The 22,191-nt window shown below is 40.2% G+C and overlaps 3 protein-coding genes across 8 annotated transcripts in view; 1 reads left to right on the plus strand and 2 right to left on the minus strand.

The window, feature by feature from the left end:
- LOC135500188 (uncharacterized) overlaps positions 1-22,191 on the plus strand; it is a 161,003-nt gene that overhangs the window by 39,346 nt on the left and 99,466 nt on the right. For 4 of the 5 annotated variants that reach the window (XM_064791434.1, XM_064791435.1, XM_064791436.1 and 1 more), the window contains exons 1-5: positions 2,552-2,938; positions 3,159-3,369; positions 3,985-4,183; positions 5,576-5,738; positions 6,612-6,777. In XM_064791434.1, coding sequence (XP_064647504.1) covers positions 2,909-2,938; positions 3,159-3,369; positions 3,985-4,183; positions 5,576-5,738; positions 6,612-6,777 — 769 coding nt within the window. In that variant the 5' untranslated portion in view covers positions 2,552-2,908. Of the gene's footprint in view, positions 1-2,551; positions 2,939-3,158; positions 3,370-3,984; positions 4,184-5,575; positions 5,739-6,611; positions 6,778-22,191 lie in introns of those variants that run through there. The other variant, XM_064791437.1, reaches the window with a different exon arrangement.
- On the minus strand, positions 9,041-15,505 carry LOC135500700 (platelet glycoprotein V-like). 2 transcript variants are annotated; one of them, XM_064792316.1, is made up of 2 exons: positions 15,445-15,505; positions 9,041-13,641 (listed from the first exon to the last, which is right to left on the minus strand). In XM_064792316.1, exon 2 carries the CDS (start codon positions 13,428-13,430, stop codon positions 11,487-11,489), a length of 1,944 nt encoding a protein of 647 aa, XP_064648386.1. In that variant the 5' UTR covers positions 13,431-13,641; positions 15,445-15,505; the 3' UTR covers positions 9,041-11,486. The 2 variants fall into 2 exon arrangements, with proteins under 2 accessions (XP_064648386.1, XP_064648385.1); XM_064792315.1 differs by lacking the exon at positions 15,445-15,505 and adding an exon at positions 15,143-15,386.
- On the minus strand, positions 16,760-21,249 carry LOC135500610 (leucine-rich repeat-containing protein 70-like). The gene is made up of 2 exons (XM_064792161.1): positions 20,350-21,249; positions 16,760-19,413 (listed from the first exon to the last, which is right to left on the minus strand). The coding sequence occupies exon 2, from the start codon at positions 19,333-19,335 to the stop codon at positions 17,491-17,493; it is 1,845 nt and encodes a 614-aa protein (XP_064648231.1). The 5' UTR covers positions 19,336-19,413; positions 20,350-21,249; the 3' UTR covers positions 16,760-17,490.

Consider the following 22,191-nt stretch of genomic DNA (forward strand, 5'->3'; position numbering starts at 1 on the left):
TTGGGGTACATATTGACAGAAGAACCATGTCTTCTTGTTGCCACCCACTCACTCACTCACTCACTCCTGCAACGTGACATTTTTCTATGTCAGCTTTGCCATCACAACCCTCCAGGCGTTACGGTCCTGAGCAGTCTGTGTCAACAACTGTCTTGCTACTCCGGCGCTGTCTGCATTGCACGCTACTTCATCCATCCAGCGTGTCCGGCAATATCCCCTTCATCGTTTGTCTCCAACATTCTCTGGTTGTCTATCCATCAGAAGACAGGGAAGCCTTGCTGGTTCCATTTTACACAAGTGTCCCAACCAACGTAGTTTACTCCTTTTCACAATCAGGGAGACCGGGATTGACCTGTTCTTCTGATCTCAGTGTTTCTGGTTCTTAAGGTCACAATTTCATAACACTAAATCATGCGGAGACCTCACAATTGCTAGAATGAAACTGCTTAATGATTAACTTCATTTTGCCTGTGCTCACCAAAACGTTAGATTTAAATCAGCCATATAATCCACCCACATCCACACAGTTCACTTCATAAACGATTCAAGTTTAAAGGCTTCCTTTCCTGTAACTATGGTTTCCACCAGTTTCATGAGATCAATTCATTAGTTATCTGAGCGGTTTAGCTTCGATAATTTGAGGAGCAGAGATTTTATTTTTATCCTGCTGGTCTTTACCTAATCTGCCAAATGACTTTTAATTTCAAATTGAAGTTCAGCGTACCGGATTTTATTGCCTTGTTGTTCTGTTTTGTTGTCTGGTTGAGTTTCTGTTTTATTGCACAGTGGGCAAGGGTGGTGGCATAGGTATTGCGGGTAGATCTGAGACGGAGAAGAATATAGGATGGACTTGTAAAATAGCCTATCAGGCTTTTGGTATGGGGGCAATAAGTCTCGCAGGGAAAAGCATGTAGTCCCCTTGCATCCTCGCATGGCTTGTTTTATTGACAGACTTGGTTTCCTCTTGAGCCTTGCTAATTCACTATCCTTCTTCATCAGATCTCAGATAGAGTAAAGGAGAGTAACTCTGGGATTGGCGATTTAACTTCCAGCAAAATTACAAGAGTAATCCTGAAGTAATGAGAAATTTATTCAAGGATTTGCATTTTAATCTCATTGGAATTCAACACCAAGTCGCATCCAGTTGCATAGTTCTTGAGCTAATTTGGTGTTTCCTGAGTATTTTGAGTTGAGTTGGGTCTCTTGCTAACGAATGGATGCATGTTATTCCATTGATAAGTTATAAGAAGGTTGTGCTCATCAGCATGGCATTACTGTCAAGATCAGTTGGGTTCCTGAAGTGGAGCAGTGCAAAGATTGATGTTTGAAATTAGTTGAAATCAGTGTCTGGCACCTGTGCTGTTGTGGGCCTCAGCCATTGATTGTAGTGATAAAAACAACATGATGATCTTTCGTTCCATTATGTTTTGAAATGATGGTATCCCTTCCCTCCTTTCCCACTCACACATATTGAGAGATTTGCTTGCTCTGGCGTAGGCACCAGATAATAAAATTCTTGCTTTTACTGCTCATTCATAGTCAATTGGAGACGAAGTTCCCAAGGGCCCTGGTCCAGTGTCTCCATCAGGTGTCGCACCTGATGCTGGGATAAACAGTCAAGCACCATAACTTCTAGACCACTTTGCCCATATATCAGAGGGTTAACTATGCCCTTCTAGTCGCTAATGCTCATACTAGTATAAAGTATTTACCATCATCTTGCATTATGTATCTTGTTACAATTTCATCGCACATTAGCCGCGCTACATATAATTCCATTGTCAATAGCACTTTCTCATCAGACTAATGGATTCCTGAATAATACCCTTATAATCTGCAACAATTGTGTCTTGTCCTGGCCGCAGGGCATTCAAACAAGTATTCGTGATAATACAGTTCCAGTTACAGGGGTTAAAATTGTCTGACCCTCCAGCCGCTTGGCGTAGGCTCTGCACATCATATTCTTTGGTGCCGTGCAAGCTGCATTCAGCTCACAAATATACTTGGGTGCATCTATATCGATGTGAATGTTGTGTGTATGTTGTGTGCAACATGTGACGCATTCACCAATCCTCCTGTACAACAGATGCGTGCATGTTGCTTGCAGCTCACGCAAAGGTTACGCAGCATAGCCCAGGCTACGGCACCATGTGCAAAGTAGGCATGTCTGACCTGTACTGTAAATAGGAGCGAGTGTTTTGACCTTTTATTGGCCAAAAACTGACACTTTAGCATGAAGGGATCATTATTGACATTTATTAAAAATTAATGGAGCCCATTAATATAAGTGTTTTTTCTCATATTATAGGTTGAAGAACAAAAAACAACTGATTGACGTTTAAAAATGAAACTCTCCAGACTATGATTGGCACGTTTTGTGAAATTGCAATTTTTCAAAGAGAATGTTTGACCCGCTTTATATTTTGTCAAACACTTGAACCGTAGATGAGTTTGATGGATAGAGATTTGGATATCTAGTACTCTTAGGCCATTCTGAAGATTTTGATTTTGTGACTTGGATTGTGTCCTCCTTGAGCGAAATGTCAACATTTTTAAAACTCTGTGGTCAGTGATTGATGTTTCATGACCTGTTTCAAGTTGTGATGGGCTTTATAACGTGCAACACCTAAATCATGAATAGCAGAGAGAACAGATTTGAGGACATTTTGAGTTTGTAGGCTGTAAAAATGCTCATTCTTAGATTGTGACACACTCTGGTGGGATGGAGCGCTGAGGATGAAGTAATGACGTAAATCGTGAAATTTACCACAGTAGTATTCAGTGGCTCAAGATGAACAATGATTCAGGGATGCTGGACATTCTGTGCGAATATCTCATGAAGAAGGATTTCAGGAATTACATTTTTCCGGATCGTTTTTTAATTAGGGTGTAATTGAAAGAAGCAAAGATGGGGCATACATATTCATCGGAAATTGAGGTAATTTGCTGTGATATTGAAGTTAATATCATTCATGTAATTTTTTGCCATCATCATCATCATCATCATCATCATAATCGACTGTGGTATTTTGACCATTTCTTCTCTCTACCACCGGAAATGAACCTGAGTCTCATCAAGGGATTAACAGACTGACTTGAGCACATCAGAATTCGTAAATTATTTTGCTCAGATTTTCTTCAAAATTCTACTTTTTCAGGGGAAATACGCAATCCATGGAACTTCGCCGAATATCCCACGGTCGCGCACGCTAGATGACAAGAACAGCGCAGAGTTCCGTCGCGACCACAGCAGCGATGGGATAATGTCCGAAACGGACACAAGTGCGACGGGATTTGCCCGCGGAGGCAAACTCCGGTCAAGTTTGCCAATCGTTCGCACTCCCTCCAAGTCACTGGAAAAACCATTAGGTAAGATTAGCCTCTCAGTCCAGTACTCTTGTAAGGTCTTGGAATCTGTGCCACAATTGGTCTGCTATTGGATTATTAGTAAAAACTATCATGCCAGAGAAATTTAAACTTTTTCTGGCCTGACCAGGCGTAGCTCTCATTCAGTCCTGATGGATTTTCACACCTGACCTGACCTTGCTTTTGCTACTCCGTAGCGTAATATCTCGCCAATACGATTCAATGAAATGTCAATCTGGCCGTCATACAAATTGGAAATTGATGTGGAAACTTGTCAATATGTTTGAATGGACTGACAAATCTAACAGATTCTGATAGTTGTGATTGACAATTGGCACTTCGGCAACACCGACGCATTGATGATGATTGATTTATAGCCAACTGTTGGCAATAGTAGTATTGAAAGTTGTATTTTACGATGTTTTGATGCAAAGAGACAGTCATTTAAAACCTCAGAATTGGTTTGCTGGCTCTATTTAATGTTAGCATAGGCTTGTGCTTGTAAAGGCAGTGCTGAACAGGAAGAAGCAAACACCATTTAATTACTAACAGTGTTTCTCTATCCATTGAAAAAGCACCTGTAACGCGGCATAACGTGGCATATCGTATATGTTTCAGGTTTGGTTTTCCTAGTGTACCGGGATGAAACCAAGAGGGCGCTGCTACCGAATGAGATCACCTGCATCGACACGGTCAAGGCGCTATTCGTCCGCTCGTTTCCTAAGCAGCTCACATTCGAATATCTCAACTCAACAGCGAGGAAGATCTACATTCTTGACGACAAGACAGGGTTGTATTATGAGTTGGAGAATGTAGGGTGAGAGGATTATTGATATTTCCCTATCCTTACTTTGGCAGCAGAAATAAAAGATCAATGCCCAAGCTCTATGAGAACTTCAAATTATTTTGAACTTGGACAAAAGATAACAGACCCATATATCGCAAGTTATGGCAGTTCCAAGGACATTTTCACCTGAAAAATTTTGCTCTGGGCGCTGCGACATACATGTACCATTCTGCCATATTCCTTACACACATCCTCATGTTCATCAGCGTCCCCTTCATCATTCACTTTACAGAAGAGGAGGCTACCCTGGGCGCAAGGTTGGCTTGAACAAGTGGGTATTTTGAAATCTGGTAGATTTTGCTTGCATATAGGTTGTTCGAATAGATATTTTGCACTTTTTACCTAACTTAGGACAGCAGTTCATCAAGATTCCTATGATCCAATGAAAAAAGCTGAAATGGGTCATTTGTAGAACTAAAAGCATGATTCCTACTGTATTTTGTTCACCAGTCAATGATCAAGTATCTTCATGCGCTGTAGCAAGTTGGCCAAATTTGACCAACTTTGAGTGGTTACTTGTGGTTGACCAACCTTAAACAACCATAAATTGGTCAGTTTACCAAGTTACATTTTAAGTGTGTGCTGAGGACAGAATGATATTATTGTTAAAACATAATGTAAATCGAGAGGCTACTTTTTGCGAATAATTTGTAGTGTAGAACCTTATGCATGCTTTTCTGTATTGGATATTTTTTGGCATGTTGCATGTACCAATCAAATTCTCAAGCCCTGGCCTCTAGTTAGGCCAAATTTGAAAGTTTTTACCAAGATAAAGAGAATGTATGGCGGACCTCGGACGCAGTGAGGGACTGGACATACCACCTGACAGCAGAGTGGGTGCCAAATATTTCTGCTTTGAATGGCGTACGGCTTAAAGGGAACTGAAACCGCCAAGCCAGTTCGTATGACCTCGTTTTCATTTCCCGCGTAGCGGGTGATCAGAACGAGGCATGAATGAAACATGGCGCCTAGCTGTCAATCATTGAGTGACGTCACTACTATGGAATTTACTACGAAAACTCATGAATGAAAGATCGCATGACTCACGTGATTCTCACATGATTCTCAATAATAACAAATTGAACTGCGCATGCTCGGGCACTGGGGGCGGAGCTACAAATCTGAACTCGAATAGGAAGTTGGAAGTTTGACTTTCTCGGGCGGTGAAAGTCGAAAAGTTGAATAAATCGCTCGGCGGTTCCAGTTCCCTTTAATTACGCAAAAGATAAAAGCAAAGAAGAAAGCAAATTTCTTTGCCAAAAGGTGTAGGTGAAATTTTGGTTTATGATTCGCACCTTCTTGATATGGTAAAAGGACGTATTTGTACCAGTGTAACATTTACTTCTTCCTTTTCTACCGCAGAGACGTGAAGGACCGTAGCGTTTTAAAGGTGCAAGAGTTCGATGCATTTGGCCACCCCATCCAGTTTACTCCGACGGCAGAAGGACTAGCCCAGCGTCAACTTGTTATGTCTTCCTCTTTGAATGATAGTGCTGAGGTCGCAAGTTTGAGGGCGTCACAAGAGGTAATGATAGTTTCTGATTGCCCCACCAGGCCAGTAACTTAAGTCGGGCAACTCCTTAGATTATTTCATAATTTTTGTCAGAAACCATCCAAGTTACTCGCCAGACTGTCCGGAGTATCATGTCCACATTTTAGATTCAGAACTGCACATACTTGATATCACAAGAGGTGATCAGACATTGTCAATCTGCTGTGAAGTGGCTTGGTCTTGTTTCATGATGATACGTTTCAACCAATCCTTAATGTTTTTGTGCTTTCTCCAGTTCTTCTTCGGAGGCTCATGTGAGGTATCCACTTAATTCTGTTTCCCATTTTGCTCCCTACGAGCTTATCTTACTGATGCATCGATACTACTTCCCAGAAATCAAAAATTTGGTTTTCAATCAATTCTTCTCTTGCGCTGTCCTCAGCATGATGCTCTACTCTTTACTATACATCTACTAATCTCATAAAGTTTTAAAACATTCCAATCTTCTCACTTGCCTCATCAAATGGGCACATTCAATTTTGTGAATTCTTTATCCCTTGGATCTTCACGGTACCAAGTATAGATTAATCCATACTTGATGGTACAATATTCATTCTACTTTTGTTTCTCTTCTCCATCCAAATCATTGTCCATCGCCGATAGTTCCATCTTTTGATGAAGAGTGGAACTAGAAACTAGTTCTTTTGCTTGTATCTGTCGGGATTTAAATCCATTTCACTTTGGGTACATTATGTGCTCAAAACTGAAAAGTGTTTATGACAATGTATATGGTCTATACTATCTAAAAGTATAAAGACACACCTTCTTAAAGGTGACGGGTCCAATATATCCTCTCAAGTTCAACCAAATGCTCAGCTCTCAAGTAAATTTTTTTTTCTTTTCTAGAGTATGACTAAAAACCAACCACCACCAAAATCCCCTCAGCCTACCACATTCACGAATGGCCATCCTCCGCAACCCAGACCAAGTCCACAGAGCTCCCCCTACAGACAGCCTTCATCGCTACCGCAGTCGCCTCAACGAGTCCCGCGATCACAAGTCAACCGTGACTGTAAGTTCGAATATTTTCTTTAAAAATGCTTTTCATTAGGAAAGCATCATACCTATTCTAATAATGTCTCCGACTTTGAATCAAAATCAAAGCAAGATGGGGAGGAAAGATAAACTGGGGAAAAGCTAGTCCTGGGGGAAAGCTAACGCTCATACCATTGTTGTGTATTCTCACACTTAAAAACTTATAAACATGTTAAAGGCCTACACCGTCTGTTCACAGATATTTACTTTATATTCACCTGTGGTTCGATTATATGCAGTGCCATTTTCTAACACCAGGTGACACCTGCAGACTTCCCCACCGTTAGATTTTCACACCGTTAGACTGGGGCCTATTTCTTTTTTTGAATCAACATGTCCACAGGGCTACAAGGTCAGAAATGCCGCCTATTTCAGCCCAAAAAATGGACACGATGTTTTCCTAGTTTTTGTCAAAGCCAGCTCTGTGTTGAAAAAATTCATTTGATGAAAATACGACACGTGCATTTGAACCTGAATCTATTTGGACAACTGTGTCAATTTGATTAACCTGTTTTCATTATTCCTCTCATAAAAGCTTCGTCGATTTGTAAAGTAAAATTTGCATGAATCAAAGATACACATAAATGAATAAATCCAAAGAACATATATGGACAGGTTCATGTGTGACTATGAATATTTTGAATATCATCTATTTCAGGTGCATCATATTTTCAGGAATAACCTCTAAATACTGCGAACCATGAAATTTCACAGCAGTGAATGTTCATGAGAATAGCTTAGCACAATTTGGAGTTACCTCAGCTGACGAAAGGCAGCAGAGCTGGTAAAATAACTATTCAGAATGGCGTCTGTCCCTCCATCCGTCAACATGGGTGCACGTTTTGTGACCGTAAGATGTAGAGATTTCAATTTGATGTCAACTGGAGGGATATAAGAGATCTAATCTAATATCAATGGTTTATATCATTAGCTCAGCTGACGAAAGTCAGCAGAGCTGGTAAAATAACTATTCAACATAAGTGCATGTTTTGTAACCGTAAGACCTAGAGATTTCAACTTGATGTCTAATTCAGGGTGATCAGAAACCAAAAATCAGCGCGATTTGACCTACATTCAGTGTTTGACACGGCATTGTTTGAAAAGGCTTATCTCGCTTGATCAATGGTATAAGTCGACCATCTGCTCAACAGTCACCAGGTGAGATGTCAAGATTAGACTCTTGTTTTTACTTTTCCAACTTAGATGGAGACACTGAGAATATCGATTTTTTTTTTTTCATACACCAGGTGTAAGATGTATGGGGTGGGGTATCAGTGGTATATGCTTGTCACATGCTTCCATATCAGAAGAGGTTCGGCAGAATTTTTGACAAAACTTCCAGATTTCTTATCCTGTTACGCATGTGCATTGATAATTATCCAAGGTGGGGCTAAAATAAAATAATTCTCCGTGAGAGCAGTATCCTTATACCTACAGTATCTATTGATTACTCAGTTTGAATTTTAAGATATTGATTGAACATTAGATTGCCCTTGAGCAGAACTCTCATCATCAGGTCAATGCAGATAACATTTCAATCAAGTGCATCAAAAACTAGGCCTACTTCATATCTGATACCCCCGTTGCAACCAGGTTCTGAAGAGTCTCATCGCCCGACAGCTGGTTTATTATTGGCTTATTTCATTGTTTGTGCAGAGTGTGTAGTAAAGGCCTACTAGAGTATAACATGGCTAACCTGCAGCTTATTAAAAATTGATTTTTCCTTGGCTTTAATCATATGATATATCATCCATTGTAGGCCTGAGAGCTTGTTCGAGATAGATGACACATGTGGGCCTCTGGGCGGAGTCAAATTGGGAATTGATATAGAAATTGTTTTATGTGCATTCTGTATTAAAGGCTAAGTTTTCCCATGTATTGGCTTGTAATACAATTTCCCACACCCATTGTGCAGTTGTGATGTTTGAGACCAGTCAGCCTGTGAGCTCAGATGTGGTATCAATGTATCACCCTCCAAACAGCTATCATAAAAACAGCTCCACACAGAGCCAAGGCATCTGTCTGCGCATGCGCAGTATTGAATTCTATTAGGGCTAATAAGTCGGCCCTTTTTTCAAGGCCATGAGCTGACAATCATCCTGTCAGAAACTATCTGAAAAATCTATTAGAAAGACCTTGACCTTGGCCATGATTGGTTGCTCATTAGATTCATCCTCGATCATGGATGATTTGGTGAATATTAGGCAAAATACCCAAAATAAATGAAGCAAGAGGATGAATTAACCGATATGATTTTATTACATAAAGGATGGATCATACGTTTTAACGGATATATTTCCCCTTATTTCTGCGTATTTCATCTAATCGGATTCTTCATTAAAATTTTGATGACTGACATACTATGTCATTCTAATAAGTAGCTAATCTTCTTTTGTAAAAATGACAAATTTTATACCGTTTGTTAAAAATTTGAAATTTGCAATTGAATTTGAAAACTTCTAATTGCATTAATACCTACAGAATATAAATTTCAACACTGACCCTGTGTAGACAGATATACAAATACTAGATAAATACCAAGTTTCAGCAAATTTGCATGTATGATAACTTCTCTACAGCAATATATAACAGAGCTGCTAGCAAATACAAATGGTGTTCCCCTTCACATTAATTGTAATACCTTTATTTTTTTGTAAAAATGCTTTGCAACTTAATGATGAACTACAGACATTTTTAACTTTACCCTACCTTAACCTTGCATTCTATATGGAAATTGAAGTACATAAATATACATGAATAAAATTACATATTGAACGTATCGAATTTACAAAGCAATAACAAATTTTAAAGCAGCTTGATGTACAAAGCATGTGAATAAAATGACCATTAATGCACTTTATGGGTAATTGCATGCCACAAGTTCCATAAAATACGACCGCTTCCTTCATGGAAATATAAATGGTGCTCGACACCTTCATGGCCATACCACATTTAGGTCCTCTTCCAGCTGGCTATCCCAGATCTAAAGGCTTCAGTTACTTGACCGTCATCTTCAGGACGCTCTTGGACTTAAGCATTAAGACCCCGTTACTACAGCTGATTGATACAAGATGTGGAATTGCCAGCAAGGAGGCTGATCATCAACACAATAAATCTGATAATCGCATGTTGTTACGAAATGGTACAAAAGTCCAGAGAAGCCACCCTCACAAGTTTTTGCAACAAACATGCTGATTAGAGTGTTAGGTTACATGACGCATCGCTATTTCAACGCCAGGATCTATCGCAATTCTTACATCTGATACCTTCATGTGTTCTTTTTATCGCCACTCATATCGACTGGTTGGTCACTAGGTATAATTGTTGCCTCGGCAACCTGGGTTTGCAGCAATTGATTGTGCATTTATGAAATATTCAATAGGTTGTCAAGTTGATGCCAACTTAACTTTGCTTTGGTCATCAGTATGTTGATGTTGACTTTCAAGGAAAAATGCACTGTTATTTGAGACCAGCTAGGCATTGATCTGATCGGTAGTTGAACTTCTGCACTTTGAGCGAATATTTGCACAGGTTGGTCAGTGCATTGATGTCCAATGATGACAGATAGGAAAGAATTGGTTGTACGAGATGATAAACATTTTTTCCCATTTTTAAAAATCAAGTTCATGCAAGATAAATGTATTTGTGTTTTGGTTCGATACCAGAATGTTTTTTGGTCTGGTTTGAAGAATGTTGGGCCCAATCCCTCCAATTATGAGTCTTATCAGGTGTTGATCCTGGGGACTGCCAAAGGGATGGCACCACTGAGAATGAGGGGGCACCCTGTTGGATTTTACACGGCCCATTCCCTCAAATAATTAGTCTTATCGGGAGTGGATCCTGGAGACTGACAAAAGGAGGGCACCTTTGAGAAGGAGGGGGCACCCTGGTGGATTTTACAGGGCTCAATCTTTCCAATTATGAGTTTTGTTATATGGAGACTGACAAGGGGAAGGCACCAATGAGAAAGAGCGTGGGGACTCCCTGCTGGATCCTGGAGACTGACATAGGGAAGGCATCATTGAGAAAGAGGGGCCACCCTGGTGGTTTTTACGGGGCCCAATCCCTCCAATCATGAGTCTTATCAGGAGTGGATCCTCAAGACGGACAAAAGGAAGGAATCACTGAAAGGAAAGGGGAACCTGCATCTGAAAATTTTACAGGTTACTGTATTGATTCAAAAGAAGCAGTTGGCTTCGCCATTTACCCATCCTGTCGAGCTATAGTTTAATGCAGGAACAATGTGGCCCTTGATTAGTATTTCCTTAGATAGCACTTATCAATATCTGCATCATCAGCTCACCCAAGGTCCACGAATAATTATCCAAGTGAGTCTAATTATTTGAGATAATTAATTACCAAGATCGATAAGATATAGACAAGAGAAAGCTATAAACAGCATAATAACATTGACCCTTTCTAATCTGAGAACGTGTTAGAGAAATCTTTAAACTACCATTGTGATGAGTGTAATTTTGAGTTTTCCAGACACTGTGAAGTGTTAAATTTTCCCAACCTTTTATTTTTGCAATTCACGATAATTTCTGAAGGCAGTTTAATTTTTGTGATTTTTTTTGGCAGATTGCCAATTTCTTGGTTTTTCCAATACAAAAATATTTTTCCACTCAAGGTTATTCGCAAAAATCCAACCCCATGAAAATTTGGTGGTTTACATAAATTTGAACTTCAAACATAAGTCACATACATTGACGGTGCCTCTGGTAAATATGCCACATTATATTCACCCCGATCGTACCTAAAGTCTGGTCGGTCATCGCCGTAACCGTAATCCGGTCCACCGTAACCTGAATTGGGTTGATATTCCGGTTCTGCGCGATCCGGACGGAGAACAGTTCTACTGCTAGATATGGATGAAACAGGTTTTGCTTTCATGTTGTCCTGCCTCGCGTATCGCGCGGGGCTCTGGAATCGCGTACTTATCGGAACGCTCCGATATTTGTAGTGATAAACTAATAAGCCGATACAGCCACCGACTATGAGCAAGACTAGAATGAGAATGATTATAAGGGCCCAGAGAGGTATCGCCCATCGCTGAGGATAAACAGTCAACTTTAGAACTCCAGTGTCGTTGCCATATTTATTCCAAGCTTCGCACGTTATTTTTCCCGAGTTTTCTTCCCTGATTTCTCTGATGTTGATGCGAAGTTCTGTGTAATACGTTTTATCGCCAAGGAGCGTCTCCGTCCATTTTTTCTCCTCGACATCGATGAGTTGTTCCTTTGGGACGGGGTTGCCCTCTAAAACTTTGTAGCTCATGTTGGCAAAGTGGCTATATGATGTAGCACGACATTTAAGAGCAACAGACATGTGCACCTCGGCTCTGGTGTCAAATTGAGGCTTCCCTGAGAAAAGTATCGGTGCAATGCAACGTAAATCCTCCCTTTTCAATTGGTATAACTTTTTGTGCAAAAGACGGAGCGGCGATGCACATGTCAAATTAAACACAAGATTTTCGCTCTTTATCCATTCGAACATATCTAAGAGTGCGCAATCGCAGAGGAAGGAATTATGGCGGAGCGAAATCGTGGCATTTTTTACAGGTTTTAGAACCTCAGGGGTCAAATTCTGCAACTTGTTGCTCTCTAGATTCAAGCGTTTTAAACTTTTCAAATTTTGAAAAGCGCCATTGTCTATTTCTTGAATTCCACAGTCATACATATCGAGCATTTCCAACTTATTTAAATTCTTGAAAATTCCCTTTGAGATTTTTGGGAAGTAATTATGGCCCAGATATAATGAAATTAAAGTCTTAGAAACCGGTTGAAAATCTGCTGCCGTTATACTTCTAAGATTGTTCATCCGTACATCCAAATAGGTAAGCATGTCCAAACCAGATAACAAACCATTTGGGATGGTGTTCCATCCAGTGTGATTCAATAAGTCCGTCATGAATAAAGATTTGAGATTCTTGAGTGGGGTGAAAAGTCCAGGAGGAATTTGTATGAGTGGACTTTGCCAGCCGATGTCCAGTTCTTGAAGATTTTGAAGCGGCGAGAAAGTGTCGTTTGTGATTGATCCGAGTGAGTTATGATTGATATGAAGTGTTTCTAAACTCTTTAAATCGCTATGAAAACTCCTCCCATCGAGTTTGCTTATTTTGTTTTGATTCAAAAACAGCTTTTTCAACTTGACTAATCCACTGAATTCGTTGAGAAGTAACGTCTCCAATGCGTTATGGGTAAAATTCGCCATCTCTAAATTGACTAATCCCTTAAAAATATCCGCAGGGAAATTTTTGAATGGGTTGTCCGAGATGTGTAATTTTGTTAGTGACTTCAAAGAGAGAAATGCATCCTTCACAATACTGGTAATATTACATGACATCAGCCCTAAACTTTGCAGTCTTGTAAACCTTGTGAACACATTTGGAATTGTTGGAAGATTGGCGCGAAATATTGTGAATTGGATCGTAGTCGCTGGCGTCCATTGTATGATATCTCGAAGATTGGTTTCGTTTATCTTTGTCACGTTTGTCCCGATGCATAATACTACGTCAGTCTTGCATGTACACGCCTTGTGACAGTTTTGCGCATTTATACTAAATATAATGCACAAGATAATCAAGAGAATGAACCAGAATTGCACCGCCTGTCCATGATTGGCGGCCATGTTGCATAGAAACAAACGTTTCCTTATTGATAATCCTGTGTCTTCAAGCCCAAGATTCACAACTTCATCGACTGTTTTTGGTTTGTCTCAATTCAGTCCTTGCATCATGAGGAATTTGTGTACTTCTGCTGCAGACCGGATCATTTATAGCACCAGATAGGTTTCTGCAGCTGCTTTTTTGACCTGGTAACCAGGATTTATGTGTCTCAACCTAAAATGAAGTAGAAGGTAGAATGTTTATAACATTAAAGAACTAACAATGGCTTTGTGTTGGCAGATCAATAATATAGAAACCAAGTTTCAGCAAATTTGTAGGCTTAATACCTGTTTCCTCTTTCCTGAACCATCAGTAAATGTACTTTATTTTGTGCCATTAATATTCCAGCCTGTCGAACTATGATTGTGGTTTGCTAACTAACAGCAACTGTGCATTCTGCAATATATCCAGGTCGCTGGGAAAGATTTTTAAATACTAAATGGAAATTTGTCGAAATTTTACATGTTGTGTGTTTGCCGATAATCAATTCAGAAACTTTTGTGTTTGTTGCACATGCTCCCAGTCTGCTTCTATTGAAATGTATTCTAATTTCAGTTTGTGAATAAGGACACTCGTGGTTGGGTTGGTGCTTGTACTGGCTCAAATTCGACTGCTGAGTTGCACATTAAAGTTACTGATATTTCGCCATGATTCAGATTGAGGGGTATACCAACAAAGTTTCAGAAATAACGAAATTTGTTTTTTTCTCAAAATGGGACGATAGGCAGGAGCGAGGGGGGGGGGGTTTAATTGACCATCTTCAGGTGACTTATATGCAAAGTGAGGGCACTGGGTCATGTTTGATTCAGCATTATATATATTCCGCCTACAAGTGTGAATAGTTTTGACATACTTTGAGATGGGAGAGACCCCTATTGGCAACTTTGTGTAACTTCATCTTGCCTACCTAGTTGCTGCCTATCGAGTCCCTTTAAAGAGGGTAAATGATCCATTGGAAAAATGTTTTCTTCACCTAAAATCCTTTCATTGGCTCCCAAATGCCCAAATTTTGCATTATAAATCATGAAAATTTGTGAAATCAACTTTATTCATCTTACATCTACTTTTCAAGTGGGGGCCTGTCCCCTTGAATTATTTCGGGCCGGGATGGCACAAATCTGAAAATGGATGTTTTCGCCAACAGATGTGGCCACTAAGATTTACTATGTTACTCACAACCTTTAAAACTTCTAACCTATGATTCAAACGAAAAGACATCAATCTGGAGAGACACTGGAGGGGGAAAGTTTTATCACTCAATATTAGGATATAATTTGGGTTTCCGTATGTACATAGTTGTTTTCATGGGGTTAGGGATGAGTACTGTCGAAATCAATTTAAAATTATCAATTGGGAATCGAGCCATGGCACTTTTTATAATGGGACATGGTGACAGGTACCCCCTTCCCCCCACACACCATGATCACTCGGGTATATCATGGATCAGTTCTGATCAGTTTGTCAAGTTTTAACCATCCTATCTTAGAATAGCTACACCCACAATGCATAACTTGTGTAAATTCATAACAAAGTTTAAACTATCCCATTTTGGAATTTCGACAAATCTCGAAATCCAACCTATGAAATACACTAACACACATGTCAATAAGTTTTGCATTTTAGTAATATAATGTCTTACATCGCATAAATCGAGAAAAATTACAAAACCACTCACCTTGTGTTGATCAGGCTCTGCAGTAATATCTGTATTTTCTGCAGTGAAATCACTACAGTTATAGAAAGTGTGTTGTGTGGATTATTGATCTTTAGAACACCGGCTGTTACCTCAGTCAGTCACACTCCCACTGCTGTTGTAAACAAAAGATGAATGTGTCGATTTCCTGGTCTGGAGTTATATTAGAGAAAGCTGTTCCATCTGTTGTTCAAGATGAGATTATCTATTTAGGTCTGAATTCACTAAAATTCAATATGAGGATGTCCAGAGCATGCAAGACCAACTTGTCAATAGTTTATTACCTGTTATCTGATGGTCAAACAACTGCCGTAATTGTTCAAGAAGCAAATGTTGCGTCAGTATAGATGGGTCTCACTTGATCAAATACCGTAGAAACTCTATGTCAAGGACAGCCAAATGGAACTGACGACTACTGTCCTTGATAGAGAGGCTTCCGGAGTACTGAGGTCCATTTGAACAGGAATAATCACTTTGGGACTAAAATCAGTGTCCTCAATGGAGTGTGTGTCCTGATTAAAGGCGTGCACTTTTGAAGGGGTGTTTCACTTTAATTGATTTTCACTCAACAGCCTGATTTTGTGCTGTTTTTGTGACTGAGCATCATAAGGCCCATGCTGTTTGTTAAAAATTAGAAATTAGAAATTTGTCATTAAATTTGAATATTTCCAATTGCATACATGTGTTCTGAATATGAATTTCAGCTTTGTGGGTGTGTAGACACACATTCAAATTGTATGCATAATAACTGCTCAGTGGCAATGTGTATGACTGCAGTACCACCAGTAATTACAAACGGCGTACCCCTATAAGCAATGACAAGCCGTAGCAACGAAATACACATTGTTTTCATCATGGTAGTGCCATCTGTGATGTATTGATAGTACCATGACAGAATCCGGAGGGGAGGCTTCTAGTTGATTTTGCTCTTAAATCTAGTTGATCATGGTTGACCTGGTAGATTATGATCTGGCCCGCTTAATGCAAACTTCGTATGAGCAATACAATGCCCTTCCCACGTCACAGACAGTATCTAAGCTATTGTATCATCAAGTCTTATTTCGTAAGTTTCTTAATGGAACCCTTTCACAGGCCCTGTTGTCCGCATGTTCACCTGGCCGTATCTCGCAAACTGATCATCTCCGGACTTATAAACACGAAATGAGAAGGTTCATTTTCACCGCCCGAGAAAATGTAAAAAGTAGGCCGAGATGTTTGACGCGTGAAATCCCCCTTAAGTTCCTGTTCATGTAGTTTGTCATAGAAAGATCCAAGAATTGATTGCGATATTTTTTTGCCCAGTGATGCCGTTCTGGCCAGTGGTAGATCTATTGCAAGCTACTCATGTTTCCCACTTGGGGGTGTGTATGTCTTTTGCTTGCCCTGGTGAGGACACCAGGTACAAGGAGCCTCGGTATTACGTTTTATTCAAAAGACAGAGTAGTTAGGGGTTAACTGTGTATCAATGCTTGACAACTTGGAGCTAACTGTCCAACATTTGCCCGAGGCAGGAACCCATTCTCACAAAGCCAAATGAATTTGCTAAAATAATCTTCTCGTAAAGTCGAGGAAGTTATAAAATCAAAAATAGGTCATGCGTCCATTTTATGGAATAACCTTATATATTTTATTCACAATCTAACCAAAAAAATATTCTAAGGCAACAAGTATGGCAATGTTCTAGTCTTATATGTGAGTATAGACCTATAATCAGCAATATATTAAAGAAGTATTCATCTGCCTATACCTGCTGCTACAGCCCAATGCATCATAACGAGCATCAAGCTCATTGCCAGATATAACATAAACCCATAACTACCTGAGTATGGTCAGGCCCTGATCATAATTGGTACTACTGAAGTGCCAGGATTCAGGCTTGGAGATGAGATCAGCTGTGAGTGGCATTCATAAATAGAAAGTCTGATCAGGTTGACAGGCAGATGAATACTGCCATTAATACACTGCTGCTGTAATTGATATAATACTACTATGTGCTAGTCTAGTACCTTGGCTTGATGGCAGGTGGCGTTTTCTATGTCCGGAACCTTAGCGCCCACAACCGTTTTATAGACACGTTTTCTAATTAGCATTAAACATGTACTAGGGGTAGTTGCATTACATCACATGTCATGTCATGCCCCACTAAAATTCTAAAAAATAATCAGCACTTGGTCGCAGCTTGCGTCTCTCTTTGGGGAATATTAGTTTCATCCAAATAGTATAGATGGCAACACTTATGAACATTTTTGACCTTTCAGATAAAACTATGCTTTACACAATATCTCACCGGGTAAAAATGGCTGCCGCAGCGAATTGGTTTTAAAAGCAGATTATAAAGATGTTTCTGATATCACAGGTTGTGGCACAGCTGGCGTCTCAGCACTATTATTTTCTCTCGCTGAGTTCGACTCGTTTGAAGACAAGCTATTCGTCCGTCTAACGTTTCTCCTTCTCTCATCTTCTAGACGTCTCTCCCGATTTCTTTTCTGTTGCCAGGTTATCGCTACGGCAATGACGATTATCACAACCAAGATTGTCACAAGAGAGGTAACGACACCTATAGTCCAGTTATTTGTCGAAGACTTTTGCTCCTGAATGTGTAACAAGACGAAACTTTCCGATTTCCCATATGTTGTATTCCCTGAACAGACAACTAAACCCGAATTTTCTTTGTCGACATTTTCGACAGAAATCTTTGCCGAGGTCGTGAATTGTTTTCGCCCGTAGGGCATTATCGTAATTGTTTTGTTTGTTTGCACCAGGAATTTGTTATAAGGGAGAGGGTTGCCGTCTACTGCATGAAAAGTCAATTGTGGAAACTCTTCCATGGAGCTCGCATTACAGAGAATCAAGGCTATCGATCCAACAGTTGTGTAGACAACAGTTTCATTCCTGCCGCCGTTCAAAGATGGCGCTGTGCAGCCCAAGTCTTCGTCCGTCATTTGTGATAGGAAGATTTTTTCCACATTGATGCGGCATTGAATATCAGTCTTGAGCAATCCGTTTATTATGTCCCTCTTCAAATGGAGGAGACTACAATTGCATAGAAAGTTGTTCCCATACGCGAGAGAAATTTTGGCGAATTTGACTGGCTCAATAGCGGCCAATGGGAGCATAGTCAAATTATTTCCTTGTAGATCTAAGTAGGTTAGATTAAACAAGCCTGTGAATGCGGAGGACGGTATCGGCAACATTGGAGATAACATATTTGATAATTTCAAAATTTGTAAATTTCGTAAAGATGAGAATTTTCTGTTCTCTATCCTTGTGATGTTGTTTTGTGAGAGATCGAGATATTGTAATACTCGAAATCTGCGCTCTTTGATCAGGAACTGATGTGGAAGTTTTTGTATTGCATTATCCCTCAAAGTCAGTCGTTTTAAACTGCCTAATCCTCTAAATTTCAAGTTTAAATTTTGTTCAGTCATTGTGTTCATAGAATGGCCTAAATCGAGCGACCGAAGGCTGAACAATCCATAAAAACATGCATCAGCTATTGAGACTAGTTGAGTGTTTGATAAATCCAATGAGGATAAGTTTCCAAGGCCACCGAAAGTGAGATGCGTTAAATTCTGCAACGGGTTATTCCTTAGCACCAACTTGTGTAAATTTGGAAAATTGGAGAAGAAATCATTTTCAATAAAACTGAGCTGGTTGTCCCCTACGTTTAGTTCTAGCATTTCGGGGAATATAGTCTTAGCTGGGTTTTCAACATGCATAATACTGTTTGAACTCAGATCAAATATCTGGACAGTTTTTATGGGGTTCAGGTGTGCGAAACTGAAGTTTTTAAAACTGTTGTTGCGGAGTGAGAGATCCGTCAACTTTGTCAGACCTTTAAAAGTGTTTTCATTGATGAAGGCGATATCACATTTTATGATTGAAAGTTGCGTAAGCTTTGGTAATGACGCACCGATCTGCGTTCCCCGGAGGTCTCTGACATTTGCACTCTGCAGTAGAAACTCCTTTAAAGTTCCTCCCATGGGCCGTTGTAGGTATATTAGGATGTAGTTCAGGCTGTCGGACGTGACCTCGAGGCTTAACCCGGAACAGTAGACGACCTCCGGTAAGCAGAAGGAGCAGTATTCGGGTGGACACTTTTGCCCGGCTGCTGGCGTGAGCAAGGTCAGGACGGAAACAAGCCATACTGAGACGGTTGAAGACGGTGGCGCCATATCTCACAATTGAGTCATGAGGGTCGATTGAATCTTGATCAGGATTCCGTTAGTGGTTATCTGATTTGCTGTCATTTTCTGAAATAAAAATCATTTGTTAGAATTAGTTAGGAAATGATGGAAAACGATGAAATGGCTGTCAGTTGCGCTTATGACCAAGCGGTTGAGGCGTCTGCCTGATGAACACCAGTAGTCTACTTTTAGCTCTTCCAATCTGGCTGGTTTGCTAGCTACAATCTAGTAAATAGTATAAATAATATTTACTGCGATAGGGCAGTTAATGCAGCCTATAGTCGTAATTCCACCTATCAAATCCCCGTGTCTTTTGCGCTTACACCTATGAATGGCCGTGTCTAAATAGACCCGTGTGTCAAATCCCCGTGTCTTATCAGCACCATCGAGCTCGATGGGGCTGATCGGGGGCTAATTTAGACCCGTGTTCAACACGGGTTTTTTGATAGGTGGAATCTGAATAGACACGGCAATTGCAAGTTCTAAGATCCGGCGACAGATAGCGCGGTGTAGTTGCCTCGGTATTGCGCATGCGAAATTCCCCTCCACCGGGAAAGAAACGCAGGAGAGCTCCCTACCTACAGCGCACCTGTCGCCGGGGCTATTAACCATTATCTAACACCACTGATAGGTGTAAGTGCGCCCCAGGTTTTTTGACACAGGGCGAAGACACGGGTCTTGAAAAAACACGGGGTTTTATGATAGGTGGAACTACGACTTATATCATAGGGTACAAACTGCCCTATCGCCAGGCACCTGGGCTGGGGTCACTCCAAAAGAAGGGGTATGCACATCTATGTCCTTGGAGGAGATTTTTAAAGCCCCTTAGCAGCACTGGCAGTGAGAAGCCTGAATCCTCAACCCTTTCGAGTCAGCAGGGATGGATTGGATTTTAGGGCATTTCCAGTCGTTATGTTGAGAAGAGTCTTCCCGGCATCAGACGATGGGCATGCATGTGTTATATAAGTCGAAAAAGTTTTGTTTTACGAAGTCAGGGCTTACCATTCCTTTGAATACCACATTCCTGTAACACTCCATGTAGTGAACACAACACAGATATGAATAGAATGTGAGTGGTTTTACACAGGTCAAACATAGATCAATACACTTTACATGGTGACACCAAAATCAACTGACTTGTGCATGTGCTAAATATTCTAAAAACACCTAAGTTTATCTACTAGTCACCACCAACCAATAGCACGAAAATTCAACAAGGACGTAGTTTATCATCTTGATTGGTTGGTTTTGATGACTTGCACAATATTTATCGATAGGTTCCTCTTTATCAAAATGGGCTAAGGTCAGGGTCAATCTCAGGTAAACACACACTTGTTAATGGGTAAGTTTATTTATCTTATGATAGATGGCAGCACTGTTTGTTCAGTGGACTGAGACAGGACCACCATTTTTTTTCCAACAATTTTAGCAGCTAAATTGTCAATGTTTGACCGCGTCGTATCAAATACTGCGTGGGGTTGTGAATATGAAATTTTGATATGATATTCCGGACAGTTGGGCAAGTAAATGGTGAAAAGTAAACTGGTAGTTGATAACGGAAATTTTTTGACAATTGATTTCCACAAAAACGGCTATAATTAAAAACATCGTTATATTCAGAACGATGTAAGTCGCAGTACAAAGAATGTTATCTCTGGCAGCAACGTTTGTCACGTCACTGACATTTTTTAGCCCTTTCCCTGCAGTTGACATGCATAGCACGTCATGTACATATCCCCATGACGTGTGGGTGATGTCATACCCTCCTCAAATTTTTATTCGCCAGCACTTGGTCGCAGCCTCTCTTAACATGCTACTGAGTGATCGTAATAGTATAGATGGCGACACTTTTAAATAGTTCCCCTGTTCAGAAAAAAGAAAGCACTGTTCAGTATAGTATCCACAGCAGAAGATTGCGCCAGCCAAAAAATGGCTGCTGCAGTGAAAGGGTTAAAATGTTCTATAGGTCTGTGATACAAATAAAACTATTTTTCCATAGATATCTCAAGATTCATTTGAGATTTTTAAAATGTTAGTGATATTTCAGATCTCTCGGGCTGGGTTGTCAATGTCATACACTTCTTCATTCGCACCCGGCATTGAAACTTGTGTCCTCTTTATTTTCTTCTGTTCGGCATTATGATGTCGTTTGGCCCACTGACAAAGCATGCCTGTGATGATGAGCATTAGCGTAGCTATTCCTGCGATGATTAGCACAATCGCCCAGTCAGGAAGCGCAGTTGAATACACTTTAGGGAGAGGGGTCCTATTGGGCATTGCCTGTGTTGCTGGCGGGCAGATATCGCTTTCGTCCAGTTGCTGTAAAAATTTGCTGCTCAGTCTAGCTGGTGTTGAACATTCAATGCTTGTGCTCAAAGATTCGTTAGCTAGTCTTGTGTCTGTCAGCCAGTCATGTAGTGGGACAGAAGCTGTGCAGGAACAGTCAATTTCATTACCTTTGATGCTGATTTTTGCCCTTTCAAAATCTGCAAAAATTGAAGGCGCAAATGTTTGTATTTTGTTTCGGTTTAAGACAAGAGATTTCAAATTTGTGAGTCCTGTGAACGTTTCATCAGAAAATGTCAACAATTCGTTGCCCTCTAAATCCAAGTACCAAAGAGTGTCTTTGATCGGACGAAAAACGTTATCTGGTAGCTCAGAAATCTTGTTGTATGTCATTGTCAAACTTACAAATAGTCCTCCGTTAAATGCATCACTTTCAATGGCGGTCAAATCAGGGCTGTTTAGCATGTAGAAATATTCAATGTTTGGAATGAGGCGCATGTGTTCGTATTTCAACGTGTCGCCCAAATAATTTTTGATCAAAAGACGCTGGATATTTGG

This window comes from Lineus longissimus, chromosome 16 (genome assembly GCF_910592395.1).
Source record: "Lineus longissimus chromosome 16, tnLinLong1.2, whole genome shotgun sequence".
In the NCBI taxonomy this organism is placed as follows: domain Eukaryota; kingdom Metazoa; phylum Nemertea; class Pilidiophora; order Heteronemertea; family Lineidae; genus Lineus; species Lineus longissimus.

Bases quoted from the DNA above. Each gene is read 5' to 3' on its own strand.
- LOC135500610 (XM_064792161.1), bottom strand. From the start codon at position 19,335: ATGGCGCCACCGTCTTCAACCGTCTCAGTATGGCTTGTTTCCGTCCTG.
- LOC135500700 (XM_064792316.1), bottom strand. From the start codon at position 13,430: ATGGCCGCCAATCATGGACAGGCGGTGCAATTCTGGTTCATTCTCTTG.